Below are 25,906 nucleotides of genomic sequence, written 5' to 3' on the forward strand. Positions count from 1 at the left end.
CTGACATAACCACCGACCCAAACACACCCTAAATTTTTGAATTATTTTTATTATTAAATGACATATTAGCCCTACCCCCACCCACATAATGAAAGCTCGTTGGAAACCTTTTATTTTGACATAACAATGGTAGATATTAATAAAATATTACGACCACTTAACATACACGACAAAACTACCGACCCAAACACACCCTAAATTTTTGGATTATTTTTATTATTAAATGACATATTAGCCCCCACACCCTTGCCCCGCCCCCGCCCCCGCCCCCTCCCAACCTTTAAAAAAAAAAAAGGGACAGCTCATCAAAACACCTAAAATGACCTATACTAACCACCATGAAGATCTGTTCCAAACTTCTTCATTTGGGAAAGTACAGTAAGAGAATCAGACACAAATTCATTCATTCACATTTCTGATTCAAAACAAACATAAAAAGAAAAATTGGACAAAAAAAAAAGAAAAAAGAAAAAAATGTCAATGGCTGTATTTATTAAGCTGGAAGATTCTCCTATGTTCCAAAAACAAGTTAGATTTTATTTCTTGATCCCCTTGTAATTTTTTTTTTTGAAAAATTAATTTCTGGTTATTTTTCTTTAATGAATTTTGCATCAAGTTTGATTTTTTAAGAATCTTTTTTGATTTTTTTTAGTAAAACTGCTTTCTGGGTTTTTTTCTTTGATGAATTTTGCATCAAGATTTATTTTTTGTTATTATTATTTTTTTGAATATTTGTGGAAAATTAATTTCTGGGTATTTTTCTTTGATGAATTTTGCATCAAGTTTGATTTTTTTTTTTTAATATTTTTTCTGTTGGTTTGTAGGTGAGGTCTCTTGAACAGACTACAGATGACCTAAGAGATCGATGTCAGAAGTTATATAAAGGCTGTAGGAAGTATATGTGAGTACCGAATTTTATCATTTTATTTGGTATAGTATCTTATGTTTACTGTAATAATCTTTATTGAGTTAAAAAGATGGAATCTTTGGTGTAGTTTAGTACATTTGTATTCAAATTAATGTAGTTGGCTATATGAATATTGAATCATTTGTATGCATTCTGTTCTTTTATTGGCGTAATACATAAATGTGCCCTTTTAATTGGCCTCAGTTGGCATTTATGCGTAAACCTTTAGGGCTTGTTTGGTTGGGAAACAAGTTATACCGAAATTAGTGATCCCACCCTCAATGTGAGATAACAATTACACTACAATCCTGGGATAACTAATCCCGCCATAAGTTATTATGCTGTGATTTTATTATCCCGACCAAACATGAGTAGAGTCATTCTAAAATCATCCCGTAATTAGTTATCTCTTATCCTTCATACCAAACAAACCCTTAAACTATCATAAATTGAACAAGTAAACACACGTCCTACATGGCATCTATGTGGCAATTCGTGTGAGATTTCCATGTAGATTCTACGTAGGATGTGTGTGTTTACTTGTTCAACTTTATATAAGTTCAAGTGCCTACTTGTGCATACCCAATTTGAAGGCAATAGATGTCTGGGGCCAAGTTAAAGGGCGCATTTATGTATGATGCCTTTTTTTTTTTTAATACTGTGGTGTCCTGGTCTGCTTGCGCACACCTCGACTAATTCCACGGTATACCTTCCACCTTCTGCCAACAACATGTACCCACGCTACTCAATCCACCAAGGCTAGCATAGATGAAAAGAAATCACCTGGTGCATTTTGTCTCTTTTATGAGGTTGTGTACAACAACCTTACAAGCATGGGCTGGGCCTACCTTCATCCCTAGAGGAGCCATATGAGGCTGAAGTTCCATGTACGGTTTTGAAGGCTAGCCTTTCTAGCAATGGGTCCTAGGGACCGTATGATGATTGGTTTAGAAGCCGAGCCTTTCTAGCAATGGGGCCTAGGGACTAGTATGATGATTGGTTTAGGTAGGTCGGCCGGGGATTTGAATTTGAGACCTCATGGTTCTCAACTCACTTCATTGACCATTAGGCCACACCCTTGGGTGTCATTCTTCTCTCTATAGGTCAATTTGGTTCTAATACTAAGTAATTTTCTTTCCTGGAAAATTCAGAGGTTCTCTAAAAACTATAGGTCTGCAGTCAATGATCATTTCATCTCTCTCTCTCTCTCTCTCTCACACACACACACACACACTCTCTCTGAGACGTTATTCCCCTTTCTATGTTGTTGCCAATTTTGTTGTTCTGCAAAAACTCTCATTCACTTGTTCTTTTTGAAAGTTCTGGTTTCTTCATCAGCATTTATTGGTTTAGTTAGAGGCTTTTCTTGATACTTAGTTATTTCAGGGAAGTTCTTGGAGAATCACAGAATGGAGACATCATGTTTGCGGAATCATTAGAGGCATTTGGTGGTGGTCTAGACGACCCTCTCAGTGTGTCCCTAGGAGGTTGGTTAGTTTTACTCAGTCAAACAATTACAAAGCTCTCATTTTTGCTAATTTTCTTTGCAATTGTCAATTAGTGCATCATGCGCACAGTTTGTTTTCTTGAAGAAGGTGTTTTTTTTTCTCTTCAATGTTAATGCTGGATTTTGGAATTCTCATACAAATGATCACCCTGAAGATCACATTAAGTTTGGAATTCCCGTATAAATGTTCTTCTCTAAGGTAGCATGTTCCCTAAAAGAATTCACAGCCTTCTTTATTGCTTTATGGGTAATCTCTCATTCTCTTAGGGAGCTGCTGAGTCAATATTGAGGTCAGGCTAGATACTTAAAGCCTAAGAGTTGTCAGCTTTGTAGAGAAGGTAACATTCAAAGGCAGCCTGATAGTTGTCACGTTGTGCTCATGGATGTTGAGAAGGCAACATTGTAAGGCCTTTCACGTTGTTGAAAATTCTCCATACGATGTCTCCGAGAAGCAATATTTGTTTCTCTTTGTTCCCCTCACTGGTTTGTTTTTGGTTTTCCTCTTTGGTTCCTTTCCATGGGTACGGTATGGGATGGAAGTGTTCAAAACTTAGACAACTTATATAGATGATTGGATGAAGTTTTACCTGGCTTGTATTTGTGTAGACTGCTTGTTGGTATGTCATGGAATGGAAGTTGAAACATGTTTTCAAAACATATTATGCAAGGGCAAAACCATTACATGCTAGTTTAGGGGAAACGAGCAATCAGGGGTTAAGGTCTCCTATTACCTTAATTACAAGCTAAGCACTCAGCTTCTTAACTCATTATTGTGCTTAAACTCTGTCAAATGCCTCCTATCTACATAAAAATATCCATTTTATTCACCCCTCAAAATTGAGTCTTGGCCAAAGTCAAAAGTCATCCGTTGTGCCGTCAAACCAATGGACCAAATACATTTTCAGATTATCCGTAACTTTCTAAAATACAAATATATAATTATTTTTCTAATCGAAGTACTTAAAGTGGATCAAATGCTCAACTTACCAATTTGAGGGTTTACGGCTCAATCCATGAATTTCTAAGTTCAGTCCTTCAAATCAAATCCAATTCATGTTGTAATATCATCATCTAGACAAAAATACTTACATTTAAAATCATAAATATTGATGTCCATATCTCACTTTTCAAATGGTAGTAAAAACCTCAAAGAGAACACATAGGTACTTAAACAAGAGCTAATAGTGAAGTGTCAGTAATTCTAGATTCTAAACCAGTAGGAAAATCTCTCCACCAGCCCAAGACTTATCTCACGTGGCTGTAGCAAAAGCATAGGTTTGCTCTTCTTTCATATTGTGTAAAGAGCCCAAGCAATAGCTTTTCTAGAATCTTCTCATTGGCCGTTGTCATTACTACATGGGTTTTGCCCCATTTTATTATTCTCATTCATTACTTGAAATCTCAAAACTTAGCAGCCCGGTTTAGAGAATAGGATAAGTTTGGTTACTGCTTAAAATTCACTGTATACCCACATTATTAATATCCAATAAGCTGTCGCCTATACCACCTTCTTCGGGACTTGGATTCATAAATCAGTACTTCATGTAAAATCTCACCAAATGCATATTGTTGTTGGGGAAGTGCAGCAATGCTGCATTCTAACACCAAACCAAGTCATCTAAATAGGCTATTATAGACGCAAATCGTCACATTGAGTTTCATTTATTTGCTCAATCCATCATCAAAGTCCATATAGTTCGTCGCCTAAAGTCCAAGCACAACTATTGTTACTCGTCATTATTGTAATTCCACTAGATCTCAATTCAAATCTTCAATTCCTATATCCCATACACATGTACATACATATAACTTGTCGAAGTAAGAGCTACTACACTTAAAAAAATAGTTCAAAGTCAATTCTAAATTTCTTAGGATAATTTATGGGTCTGCATAACATCAGAGAACATCAAGGGTTAACGAAAAAATTGTGTGGTCTAACCCGAAACCACTATGCAGTGATATTACACTCTAATAAATTCCCCATTGCTTGTTCGTCTTCCTATGTTCTAATTTCAATTGTTAGTTTATCTTAATTCCTTGAATCCTTGATTAAAAATGATCATAATTCCATGAAGTGTTTGTAGTTCTATTTGCAAAATATGCATGCTGATATGTGAAACTTCAAGCTGTAGTTCTGTTGTCACGTGATGGAGTTGATATGGGCAGTTGATCTGTTTTTTTCAGGAAGACAGCAGTTTGTCTGTTACTTACTCCATTTATATTTCCAAAGTATGATTGCCTAATGTAATTTGCTAATGCTGTCTCCATGCCCACATTGTGAAGCTTATAATTACTAGAATCAAACATTAAGATTATATAACACTCTTAAATGCATCCGTATGTTAGGTCCAATCATAACAAAGTTCATCTCTGCATTGCGTGAGCTTGCTACATACAAGGAACTTATCCGCTCCCAAGTAAGTGAATGTGTTGTAAATATTCACTATAGTTTACACGTGAACCTTTTGTTAGAAAATTTGAACTCTTCTATAAAGCCTATTGCTCTGTGTATGGCACCCTGTTCTGTTTTATTTACTTGAATACACCCATAAAAGTCATTTTGGTGCACTAAACCTGTGCCAACAACTCATGGAGTGGGATCATGAACGTAGATAAGTAATTAATGGGATGAGTTCCATATTGAGAACAATTCAAGGTGTGTGGTAGTGGAAAGATTACATTCTGATACGATACATGGCTGAGACGTACAGTAGTACACCCTTGAGGAATCGCCAGGTTTATACAACTTTGTCTCATATCCTGAATCAATCATAGCTCGGTGAAAATCTACTAGTGGTTGGAATATTAGATTCATGAGGAATTGTTAGGGACTGGGGGAATGACTGGCTATTATCATAAACATGACGAAAAGAAAAGATTCCCTGATGAACTGAGATAAAAGGGCATTCTTCACAGCGAAGGCCTGCTATTACACATTCTTGAATATTTGGAAATGCTCAAATCGGTGGTCTTGGCAAATTCCCTAGAAAATCATAGCAGTCCTTAAAGTTGTTTGTTTTGGATGGATCACAAGCTTGTATCCCTCAGAATAATCTGGAAAAATGGAATGTCATTTTTGTGTAACACGTGTCATATTGTGAAAAACAGTTGGAATATCCTAAAAATCTCTTTTTGAATCCATACCATTGAATGGTGGAATACATTTCTAAATTCATTTGGTGGTCTGGTAATGTCTAAGACACTAAGGGGTCGTTTGGTAGAGTGTGTTAAAAATATAATGCATGCATTAATTTTTGTGTGTTAGTATTACCTTGTATTGTCCCATTTTTCAAACTATGCATAACTAATACTTGTATTAATTATACACTCCATTGTGTATTGAGGTGTGTATTAGTAATGCACACCATTTTATATGTATTAGTAATGCAAGACTTTGAACACATGTATTAATTTGTTAAATGACATTATTATCCCTAAAATTATTTTCCTACTTTCTTTTTTCCACCATATCACATGGATTATAGTAAGAAACCTTTAACAATCGACCCCATTTTCAGACGTCCTCTTGTTCAGAGGCTTGGTGCTATTGGTTTTTACCTAGAGCGCAAGTTTGGTTCTCTGTTCCTTTCCCACTATATCACCATTTCAGAGTTGCTTCTTTCAGATCTATAATGGGTATTCACAAAATTTCTCAAATAATGAAGTTTTTATCTCTAGGCATATTTATCGGCTTATTTGGCCTAAAGATTATGTTTTTCATAGAGATGATATTTGGTAACAGTGATTGAGTTGGCAATTTGGAGTGGAGTATCGGGAGTAGCATGTCTACTCCATATGTTTTTCTCCTCATTGCCGCCTCTTTTATCTCCTTGTCTGATGTTGTGGTTAACAGTGATTGAGTTAGCAATTTGAAGTGGAGGATCGGAGCTGCTGCTAGTTTCATCTCTGTTTTGAAAACAAATTGTACAAGGGTTAAAGGAGGGTAATTCGGTAAATGAGTATTTCTTTTTAAAAATTATATAAAATATATATTATCTTTAATACATCAAACCAAACAATGTGCAAAATTAATGTATGTGTAACTAATACCAGCATTATTAATACTTGCATTAATAATACAAGCATTACTAATACACCTTATTCAACATTATTCTTATACACTCTACCAAACGACCCCTAAAAGACACTCTTCTGTGGAGTGGAAAGAATGTTTGCTCATAAATACATCAGAAGATCTGGAGTCCAGCGTGAATTTGGAGGGTAATATGGGGAGATAAATCATAGGTGCTCTGAATGAAGATCCCAGACTCTACACTGGTTGAAGTCCAAGTGAGATTATGAGATTTGAGACGCTTCACTGGCTGAAGTTCAAATGTGTACTTTATTAACTATTAACTTTGGTGTAATTTAAACCCCGTGGATGCTATAGATGCTCTGATGGATTGCATTAGCTTCCTACAAAGGACAAAATGGGAAGTGATCCGTTTTCTTGTTTGATAACATTTGCACTTAGTTGGTTCTTTTTCATACATGAAGATCCCTAAATTCCCAATTTAAGGAAGCTGACATAGGTCGTTTGGTCTCAAGAACGCTGGTGCAACATACATGAGGGCTATGACGACGATTTTTCATGATATGATTCATAAAGAAATTGAGGTGTACATGGATGCTGTAATTATCAAATCCTGCAAGAGTTCAGATCATCTGACACATCTGGAAAAGTTCTTCAACAGACTAAGAAAGTACAACCTGAAGTTGAATCCTGCTAAGTGTGCTTTTGGTGTGCCTGCTAGGAAATTACTGGGGTTCATAGTCAGCAGAAAGGGCATCGAGCTAGACCCATCCAAGATCAGATAATTCAGGATTTGCTGCCGCCAAGGACCAAGAAAGAGGTTATGAGTTTCCTGGGTCGTTTGAATTACATTAGCAGGTCCATTACCCAATTAACAGTCATATGTGAGCCAATTCTCAAGATGTTGAAGAAAGATGCATTGAATGAGTGGACAGAAGAATGACAGAAAGATTTTGACCGAATCAAGGAATATCTGTCTGCTCCACCTATTTTGGTTCCACCAAGGGAAGGAAGTCCATTGTTGCTTTACCTGTCAGTTTCAGAAAATGTTTTCAGGTATGTCCTTGGGCAACATGATGAGACCGGTAAGAAAGAGAAAGCAATCTACTACTTTAGAGTTTAGTAAAAAAGTTTATGCCATATGAGGCTACACTCTTGTAGAAAGGACGTGTTGTGCTTTGACCTGGGTCGCACAAAAGTTGAGGCATTATCTATCATTGTACACAACGTATCTCAGTTCCAGAATGGATCCATTGAAGTATATATTCTAGAAAGTCATGCCTATGAGAAAGTTAGCCAAGTGGCAAATGTTGCTGAGTGAGTTCGACATCGTGTATGTGACTCAAAAGGCAATCAAGGGACAAGTCTTGGTGGATTATTTAGCTGAGAATCCGGTTGATAATGAGTATGAGCCACTTCGAACTTACTTCCCAGATGAGGAGATTTTATTCATGGGAGAGGACATTGCAGAGATCTACCTCGGATGGAGATTGTTCTTTGATGAAACGGTCAACTTCAAAGGCTCAGGAATCGGAGTAGTTTTGGTGTCAGAAACAGGCCAACACTATCAAACAACCGCTAAGTTGCGCTTTCCGTGTACCAATAGCATGGCTGAATATGAGGCTTACGCCCTAGGCCTCAAGTTAGCACTTGACATGGGTGTTTGAGAATTGTTGGTCATTGGAAACTCAGATTTGCTAGTTCACCAAGGAGAATAATCCCTGAAGAACTCCAAGATTACCCCTTATGTAGAACCGATACAGGATTTGCGTGGAAAATTTAGGGAAGTTGATTTCAAACGTATCCCAAGGATGCCAAACGAGTTTGCTGATGCTTTGGATACTATATCCTCCATGATTCACAGATCAGAGTTACATCGATCCTTTGGAAATGAGTTTGGGAGAACAACCAACACATTGTGCGTATGTCGAAGAGGAACCTGATGGAAAGCCATGGTACTTTGATATTAAAAGGGATTGATGAGAAGAGAATGGTTGGCGTGTGTCATGGTCAGCTGTATCAACACAGGATAATTCGTGCATGCCTTCAACAATAAAGTGAGATCTCGAGCATTTGAAGTAGGGCCATTGGTTCTCAAACGCATATTTCCTCACTAAGAAGAGTACAAAGACAAGTTCGCTCCGAATTGGCAAGGACCATACATAGTTCGCAAGGTACTATAAGGTACTATCTGGAGGAGCTCTGATTCTATTTGAAATGGATGGTCAGGAGTGGACTAAACGGAGTAAATGAAGTATTAATTTGTATTGAATTTTAATTTAATTTAGCCAATCTATTAGATTTGACCATAATTGAAATCAAATTGGCCATAATTGCAAAACATTCGACCAATTGATTTTTAATTTGGTCAAAATTAAATAAAATTTGGCCAAAATTTAAATTCCAATTAGGCTTATGTTTTAAATAGCCCTAAATTCTCAAAAACTCTGATAATTTCTACCCAATTCCCACCAAATCAAATTCAAATTTTGAAATTCAAAAATTGTACTACATTGTACAATTCCCCCTTAACCTTGTCCTTTTTTCAAATTCAAATTTTGAAATTCAAAAATTGTACTACATTGTATAATTCCCCCCTCAACCTTATCCTTTTTTCAATTTTGAAATTCAAAAATTATACTCCCTCCATTTAAAAAAGAATGACCTACTTTCCTTTTTAGTCCGTTTAAAAAAAATGACCCTTTCCTTTTTTGACAATACTTTAATTTCAACTTTCCATATGGCATGTTTAGGACCACAAGATTAAAGGGCATTTTGATACATTTGACACAACTTTAATTTAAGGCCACAAGATTCAAAAGTCTTCTTTATTTTCTTAAACTTTGTGCCAAGTCAAAATAGGTCATTCTTTTTTAAACGAAGGGAGTACTACATTGTATAATTTTCCCCACCTTATCTTTCACCTCACCTTATCTTTAATTTTTAAATTCCAAAAACACCCCTAAATACTTTCTCCCACATTGATGGATTAATAGAATTGGATCTCCATCCTTTTCTATAAATACTACCACTATTTTGGTAGAAAAAGTGATGGAAAAAGTCTCAAAGAGTGGGAAAAACTTTTGAGCAAATAGTTAAATTTCTTTTCTTTAGTAGTAAAATTTTTCAAGCGGTAGTCTAATTGGGGTTCTCGAAAGATTGCTTTCCGATGGTGATCAAGACTCCGAAGAAAGCTTGAAGTCTCGTTTTGCTGCCCCAAACAGGGTAAACACACCTTTTCCTTTTTAGTTTTATTCTTCATCTTCGTAGTTGTAATTATGTTTGCTATAGACGGCCTTGAAAGCCATAGGACGTTGTGGTATCGATATTATGGTTATTTTCACATTCATGGTATAAAAATGAGCTAGCAATCGTTGAACGTGTTTCTTTGGCTTTATTCTTTGATTATTATGAATAAAGTTTCAATCTTTGCTTAAAAAACGTGTTCATGCCTTGTTTAAACTTATTGTTGGTGGATATGTTTGTTTTAGCATGTAAAGTTATTTTCTTTATGTTGAAAAGAATAGTTAATATTGATTGTTTCACCTTTTGACCTTATTATTTGATTATTATGGATAAAGTTTCAATCTTTGCTTAAAAAACATACTCATGTCTTGTTTAAACTCATTGTTGGTGGATATGTTTGTTTTTAGCATGTAAAGTCATTTCTTTTATGTTGAAAAGAATAGTTAATATTGATTGTTTTGCCTTTTGGTGTTATTCTTTGATTATTATGTATAAAGTTTTGATCTTTGCTCAAAGACGTACTCATGCGTTGTTTAAATTCATTGTTGGCGGATATATTTGTTTTTAGTATGTAAAATTGTTTCTTTTATGTTGGAAAAATAGTTATTATTGTTTATTTCGCCTTAATAAAATAGTAATTGGTTAAGTCAAGAATTTGTCATTTGCTTGCTAATTATTTTAATGGATTTCAAAATTCTCATATAAGAGATGAAGTGTTAGCTTTATTTCCATCCAAGATGTGATTCCTCTTTTGTTCGCATGTTGTCTTGTCAAAATGATGAGAAAGTTCAGACTTTTGTTGCTAAATAGATTTATTTAGATATTTTCGAGTCATGCATAGTATGATTGTTGAGTGATATTTTACTTTTAGAGATGCTAAATTTTTATTTTAATTTTCTTGCTCCAGATTGTTATATGTGCTCTTTGTGTGTGTAAAGACTTGATTCATGTCTCTCTTTGATTCATAATATCAAAAAAGAATCAACAATGTCTTAGTAAGACAAGTCATACGTCATTACATGTTTTCCCTAAAGTTGGCAATGATTTGGATGTATGAATCATTGTTAATGTCGCTTAGTTTAGCATCTCTAAAAGTAAAATATTGTTCAACGATCATACTATGCATGACTCGAAAATATCTAAATAATTCTATTTAGCCACAAAAGTTCGAACTTTTTCATCATTTTGACAAGACAACATGCGAACAAAAGAGGAATAAACATCTTGGATGGAAAATAAAGCTAGCATTTCATCTCTTATATGAGAATTTTGAAATCCATTAAAATAATTAGCAAACAAATAAAAAATTCTTGACTTAACCAATTACTCCCTCCATTTCGGAATAAGTGAATTGTTAGGGTATTTATTGGTGTTTCAAAATAAGTGAATCATTGAATTTTTTTTCAAATTTACCCTTATGATTTGACAATCAATCAACTTTTGAAAAGGTATTACAAGGTCAATTTTTTCTTTTTTTGGGGTAAAAATGGAAAGTTGTGTTAAATTTATGTCTTTAATGCTTTTTCCTTAATCTGTGTGTCAAAATTCAACAATTCATTTATTATAAAACGGAGGGAGTACTATTTTATTAAGGCGAAACAAACAATAATAACTATTTTTCCAACATAAAAAAACAACTTTACATGCTAAAAACAAATATATCCGCCAACAATGAATTTAAACAAGGCATGAGTACGTCTTTTGAGCAAAGATCAAAACTTTATACATAATAATCAAAGAATAACGCCAAAAGGCAAAACAATGAATATTAACTATTCTTTTCAACATAAAAAAATGACTTTACATGCTAAAAACAAAGACATGAGTATGTTTTTTAAGCAAAGATTGAAACTTTATCCATAATAATCAAAGAATAAGTTCAAAAGGTGAAACAATCAATATTAACTATTCTTTTCAACATAAAGGAAATAACTTTACATGCTAAAACAAACATATCCACCAACAATAAGTTTAAACAAGGCATGAACACGTTTTTTATGCAAAGATTGAAACTTTATCCGTAATAATCAAAGAATAAAGCCAAAGAAACACGTTCAATGATTGCTAGCTCATTTTTATACCATGAACGTGAAAATAACCATAATATCGATACCACAACGTCCTATGGCCGTCTACAGCAAACACAATTACAACTACGAAGATGAAGATTAAAAGGAAAAGGTGTGTTTACCCTTTTTTGGGTCAGCAAAACGGGACTTCAAGCTTTCTTCGGAGTCTTGATCACCATCGAAAAGCAATCTTTCGAGAACCCCAATTAGACTATCGCTTGAAAAATTTTACTACTAAAGAAAAGAAATTTAACTATTTGCTCAAAAGTTTTTCCCCTTCTTTGAGACTTTTTCTACCAAAATAGTGATAGTATTTATAAGAAAGGATGGGGATCCAATTCTATTAATCCATCAATGTAGAAGAATTTAAAAATTAAAGATAACGTGATGTGGGGGAAATTGTACAATGTAGTATAATTTTTGAATTTCAATATTGGAAAAAGGACAAGGTTTGGCGCGGGGGAGGGGGGGGGGGGATTGTACAATGTAGTACAATTTTTTAATTTGAGAAAAGAATAAGGGTTAAGGGGAAATTGTGCAATGTAGTACAACTTTTGAATTTCAAAAATTGAATTTGATTTGGTAGGAATTGGGTTTAAATTATGAGAGTTTTTGAGAATTTAGGGTTATTTAAAATATAACCCCAATTGGGATTTAAAATTTAGTCAAATTTTATTTAATTTTGACCAAATTGAAAATTAATTGGCCGATTGCATTGCAATTATGGCCAATTTGATTTCAATTATGGTCAAATCTAATAGATTGGCTAAATTAAATTAAAATTCAATACAAATTAATACTTCCTTTAATTCTGAGCTTCTTGATTTAATAAATATTTCTCCAATTAAATTAATTTTGAGAACAAATTTTATTAAATCAAGACTTTATCTGTTTAGATTAATTTTCAAACTTAATTAGTAAAATTCCAATTTTGATAAAAATGTTCATTTAAGTAACAAAATTTATACAATTTCACATATGTAAGTACGAAAATGTATAATCGTAAATAAAATGACAAAATTAACCCAAATAAATATTTTAGAGCGCATTTATCCAGATGAAATAAACATTTCAATTTTATTAAAAATTGAAGAAATCCAAGGTTAAATTTAATCGTGGAGGGCAAAAAAAAAAGGTAATATGGAGAACATCAGAAGAATTCTGAGAATTAAAAACAATTTCCCTCAATTACTTAGAATAGCAAAGTTTTGGAAATTGCTGTCTTCAGCTCCATGAACATAGCAACATTGCAATCACAATCTTTCTCATCAAGCACCAATCTTTCTGTTTTGTAACTACACCAACCTTATACACAATTGAGCTTTTTCATAAATACAAGTATTACTTGTTAACTAACCAAATTGATACTTTTGAGATGTTCATTAATTATGTTTCATTTAAATGCCGTGGAAGTGGAGATACATAAGTTGAAAATTTGACTTGCAATTTTAGAACAAGCCATTAGGAGTTTTCTCTGGGATTGCAAAATGAGTTTCGGTACCTAATGTAATTGGATGGGCTAAGCTTCTGATTATGTCGCTCAATTTTATGTCAAGGATTTGTCAATGTTTATTCTGATATAATTGTTTGAAAAAGTAAGACAAGCTATAACTTTTGCAGGTAGAACATGTGCTGGTGGATCGTGTAAGCCAGTTTTTGTCTGTTGATTTGCGGGATGTAAAGGTTGTCACATTTGGCTTTATTTCAATATTGTTGTGGAAATCTAGATTAAGCTTTCTCTATGTCTGCTTTATAGAATTAGGGACCTGTTATAAAATGTTGCTCCATTTAGATGTTAGGTTTTGCTTACTATTTGATATATATGCCAATCAACGAGAAAATTGCTTCTATTTCATAGGATGAGTATATATCTAATGAATTAGTTCTATTTTATGTGACATTCATTCCCATGAGTGGCTCTTAAGTCCTACAGCTGTTGTTTGTGAGTGTGAGAAAATAAGAAAAGGGAAGATAGGTATTGATTTGCTTGATAATCTATAGAATAAAATTCTCCTATTTATGTGTGTCATTCACTCAAAACAAGAATACCTTGGCTAGATCGATGGTCGACGGAAGCTTGGGCGAGGAAATTTCTCATCGAAGTTCTGATACAACCGCTTCCGCAACAACCATTATGCTGATGCTGTAACTCCACACTAATTACCTCTACTGCAACAACAAATTATGCTGTAACTCCGAACTAATTGGGTTAACAGTCAACTACAAAAATCCTCAATATCCATATATATAGCTACAGTTAGAGTTGTTTCATTTTAATACCCAATGTTGAAGTATCCCACATTGGTTGAGGAAATTAGTTATTGTATATTTTATTTTCTCGAGCTATACTCACCTCATGAACTGAGTTTTGCAGATGAGTTAGGCCCAATGTCTATTTTCTTAATATGGTATTAGAGGTAGATCTATTTTGGGTTTACCAAATGTTGTTTTTGCTAAAAATAACTCTCTTAAATACGGTAATAGGAAGATACTGACAAAAGAATGAGGTGATGTTTCTATTCTACTTTCCATTGGTTTCATGAAATGTATGTGTGGCAGTTGTACTCAAACAAGAAAAAAAGTCAAACCTTATGGTGCTAGAATAAGTCATGTTCATTGTAGATCAGTGCATGGATTTTCTCGAGTTATCTAGAAAAGAGTAGCAGATTGTCTGTCTGGTCCGTCTCTGTTTTGTGTCTTGTATCCTTCTATACCTTCTTGGTACTGTTTCAATGATACCTTATCAGAAAAAAAAAGCCATGTTCATTAGTAGATTGAAATCCCAACAAGTGATTACTACTGTGCTATATATGGAACAGGCAACATATCTTGTAGTTCTAGACATAAAAGATGTATATAATAGAGAGGCTTTATATTGTTGGTAACTTGATGTAAACCTCTTCCCATCTTTATTCATCTCCAAGGTTACCCTCTAAATATGGTTCCATTATCAATTGTAGTTCATCCTTTCTCCATTTAACCCAAAGTGATGGTTTCTTTTCACTTTTTTGGGGGTGAGGAGATGGCTGTTTTAGTTAGTAATTATTTCCATATTGTTGCCAAATCCTACATTTTGGATAGCTATTTCTGGCATCAATGAACTATTATCAATTTCAGCATCAGTTCATTTCTCCAAAAAAAAAAAGTAATTTGGCCATCAGTTTGGTGAACTTTTTTAGCCAGCCTAACTTTAGGTGATATTCTGTCAAATAGATTCCTCTAAGTAGGTTTTAGCATAAAAATATTTGTACTTAGATGTCAATGTGGTTGATAACTCGTCTCTAATTTTGCAGGAATCCCGTCGCCGGTTTGATAAAGCTGCATCCACTTATGACCAGGTAATGGAGATGTCTCAGTAGAAACAGGCGGAAAGCTGCTTTTGTAAATGTTAAGAGGATTTCATGTGCAAAGTTCTATGATCGTAGAAGATAACATTTCCTGTTCTTTTTGTTATTAATTTCACTCTTGATTGCTAAACTGCCAGGCACGTGAAAGGTTTTCTTCTCTGAAGAAAAATGCACGGGATGAAGTTATTACTGAACTAGAAGAAGTAAGCCTGTTCTCTGAAAAAGATTATCTTTGTCGATTGTTCATCCTCATGTGTCTGTCTCTCTTTTTTCTCTGCCTAACTTGATAAGGTGCAACCCAACACAAATTAATAAATGTTGCAAAAATTACCAACCAAAGGTGATTCCTGATTAAAGAATCTCAGAGATTGGTTGGCAATAGGTCTTGTAAAAGAATTCATCCTCATGAACATGATCACGGATGGGATGAGTACCTTTGTACAACCACATCATCCATAGGACCACCGTTTTTATTTTTGTGTGGATATAACAAGGCACAGGATGAGAAACTCATTTCTGTCATGCTTTTGGTGAATAGCTCAAGCTCAACTTTTTTCTAAAAGAAAGGAGCTCAACCTCATGCTTTTGGCAAACACATCTTTCCTCCTTTCTTTTCTGTCTCTCTTTGTTTTCCAGTTGTTGTAAATGACCTGCACAAAGGGAATAAAGTTTATACATATTTGGGTAAAGCTCCCCGAGGCCATTTATTGGTAGAGCCTTTTGCATGAAACATTTCTCAGAGATTTTACATATATATATATATATATATATATGTAAACGAATTGTGATAAATCAATGTTGAAGCATTTAACTTATATCTCCTTGCTGTTTTGATGCTAACGATATCCTATTCAGTTTTTTAAACATATCCAACTTTCTGTATTCCCTTAGTTTTTATCTGTCAAAGAAAATGTTTGAAGTTATTAGGAGTCAAACTGGGAATTGGAATTTTGCCATGCTTAATTAAATAAACTGAGGAGTGTCAGCTTTTTCTGTGACAGGAGCTACATAACTCAAAGTCCACTTTTGAGAAAAGCCGTTTCAATCTAGTATGTATAATGGAGACAAGAATCTCTTCTACACTTTTTAGCAAAGGCTCGTGCCTCAAGGTTCTAATTTATAGCCTTGTCGCCTCAAGGATTTCAGGTAAACGCTATCACGAATGTTGAAGCCAAAAAGAAGTACGAGTTCTTAGAATCCTTTAGTGCTATTATGGATGCACATCTTAGATACTTCAAGCTGGTATGGTTTTTTCAGATCTTCTGTTTGATGCACTAATGTTTTCGTCATTAAATTTACTAATTCAATACTCGTTGAATGTAGGGTTATGACTTATTGAACCAGATGGAGCCGTTCATCCATCAGGTACCTATCATATGTGTTATTCTTTTCCTTATATGGGGATTGACAAGCTACTGACTGGAAAGATGTAGTATCTGCATGCTGCCATTTACTCATTTTGGGTTTGAAAGACTACTGGTCCTCTTAGGCTGCAATTTTATTCTTGTTCCTTCTTTCTTGAGGATCTTTCATTGTTTTTCTGGTTCTTGGTTGGAATGTGTGTAAATCACATTTAAGGAGATTGATCTTTGCATAAAATAGCTCACTCATAGCTCTTAAGCGCATCTTTGTTGTGTGCTTGCTTGCTATTAAGATACTGCTGCCTCATTTAAAAGTTGCTGCTGAGAAGATCGGGAGATGGCTATATTTATTTTTACTTCTTAAATTTTTGATAAGGAGGGAGATGTGTATTTTATTTTAGAAAATAGGTTACCTTCAAACTGAGAGCGAGAGAGAGAAGGGGGTGGGGGTGGGGGGGTTACTGATGATGTCAATCTTGACCCCTTCTTGGATGATTAAACCTTGTTCACCAAAGTTGACAAAGTCAAGCATATGTGAGGATTGGGCTGGTCGAGGATTTGGTGTTTATTTGCTTTGTTTTTCTCACTTTTTTTGCGCCCCCTCCCCCCCCCCCCCCCTTTTCTTCCGATCCAATCACCTGCAAAGGTCCAGGAGAACTGAGTATATACAGATAGCTGTTCGGGAAGTGTATGTGTATATTGGTGGAAGCTTATTTAGGATGAATTTTGGATGACTTGGGTCACTTCTCACGACAGGTACTCAGCCAATTGTGGTCTAACCGTTGTTGACCAGCATTGGATGGGTTGATCCAGGGGCGGCTCAAGTAAATTCGTGGCTTAAAGGCAAAAATCAAATGGAGGCCTTTAAGTTTTTAAGAAAAATTAATTATTTTTTGTAAAACCTATTTGTAAAATTTTATAATCGGTTTCTTCTAATAATTTTTTTTTATTAATAATATAGTCAATGTATTAAAGTTTTCTTGAGACATAGTACTCTAGACTAGATAGATCAACTCCTTCTAAATTCCTTTAAATAAAATGTTTATTTTTTTCTACAAATAGTATTTACTATGTTTTTTTAAATCTGTAATTTATTATTATACAAAAAATGAGGCCCCTCAAATTTGAGGGCATTAGGCGACCGCCTTTTTTCCGAAAGGGTGGAGTCATGACCGATTTGTCTACCTAACGTTCTTCAACTCACACAAATGTTACCCAGCTTTCTCATTTTCTGTCTCTGCTGATAACTTTCAGACCAATATGTCTTGCACTACTGTTTTTGCTGCATTTATAAACATTAAATGAGTGATTTTTGCAGCATGTGTGATTGATAACATTGATTAGAAATTTGAGTTTGTGTTTGAATCTTCTTTTTTCATATTTTTGGTGCTAATGTTAACTCCATAAATCAGGTTTTGACATATGCCCAGCAGTCGAAGGAACAGGCCAGCATAGAACAAGATAAACTCGCCAAAAGAATCCAAGAGTTCAGGACGCAAGCTGAGCTTAATCATTTGCGGGGATCCAGTAACCTTGGTACTTCAACTAGTTCTATAGCCTCAAACGGCGTTGGTATGAATTCAGACAAAAATATAGATGCAATTATGCAGTCCAGTGCTGAAGGAGCGGTAAGTAATATAACAACCATTACCATGTTTTAAAAAAAGAAATATAACAATGACATTTCTGTACTTCTGCCTGCTATCTGTCTGTGTTGGGGTTGAGCGCTCTACAATAAATATAGCACTTGATTTAAATATAAGAACACCTAAATTGTCTCCTGATGTCCTAGATAATTTTTTTCCAGATGCTTGATGTTAAACTATGGATTTTTTTTTGAATGTCCTTCCAGGTCCAAACAATTAAGCAGGGATATCTTTTGAAAAGATCTTCTAGTTTAAGGGCAGATTGGAAGAGGCGGTTCTTTGTACTTGACAGTCTTGGCAATTTATATTATTACAGGATCAAGGGTCCGCAGATGGTATTGTTAATTATTTTCACCTTCCTACATTAGTCATTGCCGTGCCTCTATTTTGCTTTATACTTCTTCTTTCAAAGTTTTCCATAGACACCTTGCGCAATCAATCCCTGGTTGTTTAATTTAATTTTTGATTGTGTATTAACATGAAAGTCAAAGTTGAATAATTTATCTTTAAGGGGTCGTTTGGTAGAGTGTATAAGAACAATGTAAAATATAGTATATTAATAATGCTTGCACTAGTAATACTTGTATTAGTTATACATGTATTATTTCTTATACATTGTTTGGTTTGATGTATAAGAACTCCCACATCCAAAAAATGAAGGTGGCAGAAATGCGGATGTTGCGCTGGATGTGTGGACTGACTAGAGGGGATAGAGTTTGGAATGAGACTATCCGGGAGAAGGTTGGTGTGACTTCAGTGGAGTGCAAGATGCGGGAAGCACGATTGAGATGGTTCGGACACGTGAAGAGGAGGGGCATGGATGCCCCGGTCCGTAGGTGTGAGAGGCTAGCGTTGGATGGTTTTAGGCGGGGTAGGGGTAGGCCGAAGAAGTACTGGGGTGAGGTGATTAGGCGGGACATGGAACAGTTACAGCTCACCGAGGACATGACCCTAGATAGGAAGGTCTGGAGGACGCGAATTACGGCAGAGGATTAGGGCCAGTTTGGGTCGCTAGTGTAGGGAATTACTTGGTGGGGGTTTTTATTCTTGTTATGATTCCGTGTTCCATGTTTTATTACGAATCTGTGTGCTTTCCTCTGCTTTCCTCTGTTTTATATTACTTATAGGTGCCGTATTTATGTTATGTAATCTGCTTCTGTGCTTTACTATGTGTTTGTGTGGTATCTCGTGCCTTGAGCCGGGGGTCTATCGGAAACAGCCTTTCTACTTCATCAGAGGTAGAGGTATGGACTGCGTACATCTTACCCTCCCAGACCCCATTAGGTGGGAATACACTAGGTTTGTTGTTGTTATATAATTTCTATAAAAGAAATGTTTGTTTACAAAAATACCCTTTCTTGATTTTGTACACTTTTTTGCAACAAAATTATTTTGCCATCTCAAACATAATTAGTATTGTTGAACACTATATAGAGGTTTAGGATTAATTGCAAGGCCTTCGTCTTCACGCAAAAATGTTACGCCGACGGATTAATATAGTCGAAACAAAAATAAAATACAAGACGTAAAATTAAGAAGTAGTCTCAATTTTTTTTTTAATCTTTTGAAAGACCCTTGAAGCAACGCAAAAATATGTTATAGTTATTTAAATCAACTATTCATTGTTGTAAATTAAAATGGTGGGAAAAGAAATTGTGAAATGTTTTGAAAAGATTCACTATTGCAAATTAAAATAGCGGGAAAAGGAATGGTGAAATATTTTGGGAGGGAAATTGAGGGATATTAAGGTCATTTAATAAGTTAATGCATATGTTTAAAGTCTTTGTATTACTTATACATAGGAAATAGAGTGTATTACTAATACACACTTCAATACACAATAAAATATATAACTAATGTTTGCATTAATTATACATAGGTAAAAAAACGTACCAAACAAGGTACTAGTAATACACATTAACTAATGCATGCATTATATTTTACAATACATTCTACCAAACGACCCCTAAGTGTAATGATTAGTATAATAAAGTATATCTGTAAAGTATAATGATTTAGTGGAAAATTTGGAGTGATATGGAGAAAAATTTAAAGGTCAGGCGTATGAAGTTGCAAAACTTTAACTTTTTGTGATATAGCATCACAGCAGGGAAAATTTTCTTTTGGAAAATGAGGCATCTGATTTTTTGGTTCAGAAGTAACCTCTATATGCAAAACTGTAAAGTACTTTAAGCTCTAAGCTTGAGCTTTTGGAAAGAAAATTTGACACAAAGTTACACAAACTAAAGGTACTTTATGGTAATTCCGAGTACTTTGGAAAGCACTTCTATTTAGTGAAGAAAAGTATGCATTTATGCTTTTCTCAACTCGGACGGATTTTGACTTCCAGAGTGCTAGAGTATTTTACGCATGAATTTTTTCCAGGAAACTCTTTTGCTTACTCCATCAAATTTTTATCTTATTGACAGGGCTCCCCATCATCTCACCCTTCTGGTGTTGATAACCACAGTAGTGTGTTTGGCAGATTCCGGACAAGATATAGGTCGTCATCCGTTGGAGAGGAGAATTTAGGTTGTCGTACTGTTGATCTTCATACTTCTACAATAAAACTGGATGCAGAGGATACAGACCTGAGGCTTTGCTTCAGAATTATTTCGCCATTAAAATCTTATACATTGCAGGTAAATTAAAGAAAAGTTGATCTTTGTACTCAATACTTAAATTGATATATCAATTCTAGGAGGGAAGAGCATCTCGAAGAAGACGAAGAGTTAATATATTGAACTTTTTTACTGGATCTTCTTTTGTTGTCTATAATAGAAGCTTAAATTTATTCGTATACTAGTGCTTTGATGCATTAGATCTGTATCAGATTAATGAAAGGAGGAAATTTCAAGGTTAAGCTAGTTTCAAGAAGTGTTTGACTTGATATAAAGTAATTGTCTCATGTAGCCACTTCTTTTTTACTCATTTGCTTCAGTTTATTACTTTCTAAGTTTATGCACATTTTATTTAGACTTCGTCTAGCAAATAGAAGTTCTGGCAACTGGCTTCTTTATTTGCTTCAGTAGAAAGAACCATGAATAGTACAAACTCTTTTGCAGATGGACTAATGTGTTACCAGATTTGCCAACACTTTAGCAAGGGCTGATCCACCATGTATAATGACTGACCTTTATTTTCCATTTGCAGGCTGAAAGTGAAGCTGAGCGAGCTGACTGGATGAATAAAATCACCGGAGTAATTGCATCCCTTCTGAATTCTCATATACAGAAGGTTGAACCCTGAAATCTAGTTTTATGTACAAAATGATTTTCTGAAAGTCACTTGAGCATCATCTTGTCTTTGCAGTTTGATGCTAGTAAAAATGACATTGATAGTAGCAACGATACCTATGCTGCTTCTTTGAATGTTCAAGGGGTTGCTAGTGATGAAAATGCACTAGCTTCCTTAAGAGTCAATCAGGCAGATTCTGTTTCTAAGATTCTCAGGGAAGTTTCTGGAAATGACAAGTGCGCTGACTGTGGTGCTTCAGAACCTGATTGGGCTTCTCTAAATCTTGGCATCCTAATTTGCATAGAATGCTCAGGCATTCATCGCAACCTTGGTGTTCATATCTCAAAGGTACATCTTTATCCATGTTGATATTTCTTTTGCAACGTCTGCCTTTTTAAATAAAAAATAAATAAATAGATTAATTCAGTTTTAGTTCATGCTGTTTGTTCAATTTTGTACTGGTCCACACGCATCTATATTTGAGAATGAGTTTTCCATTACTTTCATGACAATCAATTATTCGCTCTGGAAGGTTAGTAGCTATTGGATCGTTTTGGGAAATGTATTTTGAAGTATAACTTGTTTTCATTTGCTGCTCCCAGCTAGCAACAAAATGGAAGATCTATGGGCCTGTTGATTTGATTGATATTTGATACTTATCATTTGCAGGTAAGATCCATAACGTTAGATGTCAGAGTTTGGGAGCCTACCATTTTGGATCTATTCCGCACATTGGGGAATTCTTATTCTAACTCAGTGTGGGAGGAGCTGCTTCTACTTCCAAGTGACGGGTATGTACCCTTAGTTGATAACATACAAAGAAAGGCATTCTTGCATGGGTATAAATTTCTATAGATCTTCTATGTTTATTGATCTGCGGGTTCAAATTTAATGTGAAAAGTCCTCCACCCTGCCAAGAAAAGATGAAATGTTGAGAGATATCAAAGATAATAAAATTCTCACTTTACAATTCCTAGGATCATGTCTACATTTCTATTCATTCTTCAGTTGAACTAGTTAATATACAATCTATTTTTCCATTACAATTTGACATTCTATCTGGGTCAGAATGCCTATCTATTCAGTACATATTGTCAGATAGAAAATGTCCCACGTGCCATGATGATATAACATGCATTTAGCTTAACATTTTTATAAACTATGTTTTACTGGTGTTAACTCATGTTGAATGATCAATTCATTCAGATTAACAAATGTTGATTCTAGTCAATCTACTTCCAAGCCAAGCCCCAAAGATGCCTTTCATGAAAAGGAGAAGTTCATTTTGGCAAAGGTATGCTCTTTTGCATGTTTTAAGGGCTTTCCTTCTCCATGTCATGCATTTTACCCGTTGTGCTAAGCCTGATCATCCATCAACTCAGCCTTCTTGTTTGTTTAAAAAATGAAATTCTACAAAGAGAATCTCATGATCATTTGTCTGCTCTTTCATTTGTAGTGGAGGTCCAATGGAGAAACAATGTGTATTCCCACTTATTGTGAACGAACTATTTAAAGAAATTCGAGTTTAAGTAATTAAGTTGGTATGAGGAAGTTGAGCATATAGAGCTGGGTGGACACACTAGTATGTGCTGTTTCATATTAAGGATTACCTGTTTTCTACTATTGTGACGGAAAACTCCGTAAGAACGAACATTAAGTTGCCTGATTGACTTCTATAGTAAAAGAACCAGTCTCTAAATGTGTCAGGTTCAAATCCCAGCAGAGACAAAAAAATACTAGGTGATTCTTCCAATCTGTCCAATCCTTGGTGGACAAAGTTACGTGATATCTATTGCTATGGGAGGTGGCAGATATCCTGTGGATTTAAGTCAAGCTGCTTGAAAGTTGGCCCGGACACCACAGTTATTATAAAAAAAAAAGAAGAAAAAATTAAAGTTAATCGACACAATGAAGAAAGAAGCCGAAATTATTCTTTTTTTGATTGGATGGAATGAATGAAAAAATGTTAAATCATCTCATATTTAATCTGGATATTTTGCTGAAACACTGAATTTCTTATCTCATGTCTGCTTTTATTAAAATTACCAATCACACCATCTATCCTCCTGTGGAGGATTTTTGGTTCCAAACCCTGGTACGAACAGGAGTATGCATTGCGGGAATTCAAAACATTGGTTTGAACAGGAGTATGCATTTGGTGGACTATTTGGAGGGAAAGAAATCTGAGATACTTTGAAGGCAAGGGTAGTCCAATTAAGAAGAACTTATGAAATCTCTTTTGTTATTTCAAATTGGTGTAAAGAAGAGTTCTCAGTGAGTACTTAATTTATTCTAGAGATTTTAGAATCTTTGTAAACAGTATAGAACAGCATTTTGCCAGCTGATGTATGTGGCTTTTGCTCAGCTTTTATTAACTGTTATATAAAATTCGTAGTCAATCTTAAAATTAAAAAACTGAGGCATAAAGTTACAATGGATCATATAGAATGAATATCATGAAAGACTCACTATGCTAACATTGTCTTTTACTTTTCCCTTGCTTTGTAAATTATGCATCTTCTTGATGCCTTCTATAAAATCCATTATATTATCAGGAAAAATATAATCAATGTATCACTACTTGAATTGAGAATACATGCAAACTGCAAAGATTATGTGAATATATGTGATATTAACTTGCTTCATGCTATCCAGTATGTTGACAAGCAGATTGTGAATAAAGAAGCTTTTGGACCTTACAACAATCGTGCCGCCCTCATTTGGGAAGCAGTTAAGAGTAATAACGTGAAGGAAGTCTACCGAATTATTGTAGTGTCAGATGTGAATATAATCAACACTACCTATGATGAGGTCGAGGGTGCTACAATGTACCATGAAATTCATGAAAATGATTCAAAACTAGGCTTTCAGGATTCCCAAAAGAAACATCAAAACCCAGCAGCCTGTCAGGAAATCAAGCTTTGCCTTCAAGGCTGTTCTTTGTTACATCTAGCCTGCAACGGGGAAACTCCAGTGATGCTTGAACTTCTGCTGCAATTTGGTGCAGATATAAATAGGCGTGACTTTCATGGAAGGACTCCTCTACAACATTGCATCGGCAATGGGAGGCATCACATGGCTAAATTTCTGCTTAGAAGGTGATATATTCAATACAGTATCAATTTAATGCAGCATGAACTTCTGCTATTTCATATATCCATTAAAATAACAATTTAGATTCAGATCTAATTCTAAGGAACTTGTTTATCCTTTGGACATATGTGGTAAAGATGTCTTAGAGTCTTGACATATGATATCCTATGTCGAACTGAACCAAGTATTGGCTGAGCGTGATGGTGCTTGCTGGTGTCAAGTACTTTCAGCCAATCGAGTTTGTGTCACTAGTTTACTAGCATCCTTTTTTTCTTTGGACATAAGCTTCCTAATCATCTATATTAGTCAGACTGGGCTACGGTAGCAGACATGGGTGCATGTCGAGGTGTCAGAGTAGCCATAACTCTTATATCTAGGTTGCCTGTGTGTGAATAAAACACCAGATGCAGGTGATAGGATACATATAGCTAATACTCATGGAAGTTTAGGTTATAATTAATGTGTATATACCTATCTGGCCTCTTGACGAAATAATGAACATTCCTTTGGTTTTAAGGATGGATGCCATTATTTGAAGTTTAGATTAGGGGAAAATTCTGTTTCTTAAATAAGTTTGTATTGAACTATTCAATGTGGACTTGATGACAATCTAGAACTTTAGACTCTTCTGATTTTACAAATATGTAGTGGTTTACAAAACAAAATTTCATCATACAGGAACTATATTACCTTGATTCTTTTCTTGCTTACCCATGCTGACATGACATAACATAAGCACTGGTCAAAGTTTTTTTTTTTTTTTTTTCTGAAACCGGTAACTTTGCACCAGTTAAAGTTTCTGATTTCATGGGAAGTAGCCGAGTTCCATGTTTGATTTTACGTTCTCAACTAGCTCTCTTTTGTTTCTGGAAGTACTAGTGGCTTCCAATTTCAAAGGGATTCATGTTGAGCCTATGCTTTGTAAATGAAACACCAAACTCTTTTTAAGTTTTTCTGATTCTCTTATGCTTTGCCTCTCTGTACGTGTTCAGAGGTGCTCGTGCATCAGTCAAGGATTATGGTGGACTCAGCGCCCTGGATAGGGCGATGGAGATGGGTGCAATCAAAGATGAAGAGCTATTCGTCCTGCTTACCAAGAGTGAGTGAAATAGGCAGGTGTTTTTAACTGGTAGCTCTCTTAACTTTCCAACTTGTTCATTTTGTGAAGCATGTTGTTGTCTAGAAATGCTTAGAGTTTTCTCCTCTGACGCGTTGAAATTCAATTCTGTCTCTCTCCCCCGCCCCCGTATTCCTTGTTGATGTTTGGTGAGGTTCCTTAAAGAATCAAGAAGCAGTGCACGGTTTTTACGGTTACTCTTTGGCATTCATAGTTTTTGAAAGAGCCACTGTTATCTTGAGTAAATTTGTAAAAGTTTAATGATCAGAGGTAGCAAATCTGCATATTCTGATTTATAACTTATTGGAGCTTGTTTAATTCCCTTCTTGTTAGGGGTTGTCAA

At 35.0% G+C, this 25,906-nt stretch overlaps 1 protein-coding gene across 2 annotated transcripts; it reads left to right on the plus strand.

Annotated features, from left to right (window-relative positions):
• Positions 1-315: 315 nt before the first annotated feature.
• Positions 316-25,906, plus strand: LOC107870436 (ADP-ribosylation factor GTPase-activating protein AGD4). Of its 2 annotated transcripts, none has more exons than XM_016716971.2 (19): positions 316-528; positions 825-901; positions 2,294-2,394; positions 4,761-4,831; positions 13,383-13,445; positions 15,056-15,100; positions 15,247-15,312; positions 16,111-16,158; positions 16,256-16,351; positions 16,433-16,474; positions 17,883-18,098; positions 18,323-18,451; positions 20,546-20,758; positions 21,270-21,353; positions 21,429-21,701; positions 22,023-22,144; positions 22,560-22,647; positions 24,009-24,451; positions 25,439-25,906. In XM_016716971.2, exons 1-19 carry the CDS (start codon positions 475-477, stop codon positions 25,551-25,553), a joined length of 2,346 nt encoding a protein of 781 aa, XP_016572457.1. In that variant the 5' UTR covers positions 316-474; the 3' UTR covers positions 25,554-25,906. The 2 variants fall into 2 exon arrangements, with proteins under 2 accessions (XP_016572457.1, XP_047268580.1); XM_047412624.1 differs by having other exon boundaries at positions 349-378.

The sequence above is a fragment of the Capsicum annuum genome, chromosome 5 (assembly GCF_002878395.1).
Source record: "Capsicum annuum cultivar UCD-10X-F1 chromosome 5, UCD10Xv1.1, whole genome shotgun sequence".
In the NCBI taxonomy this organism is placed as follows: Eukaryota; Viridiplantae; Streptophyta; class Magnoliopsida; order Solanales; family Solanaceae; genus Capsicum; species Capsicum annuum.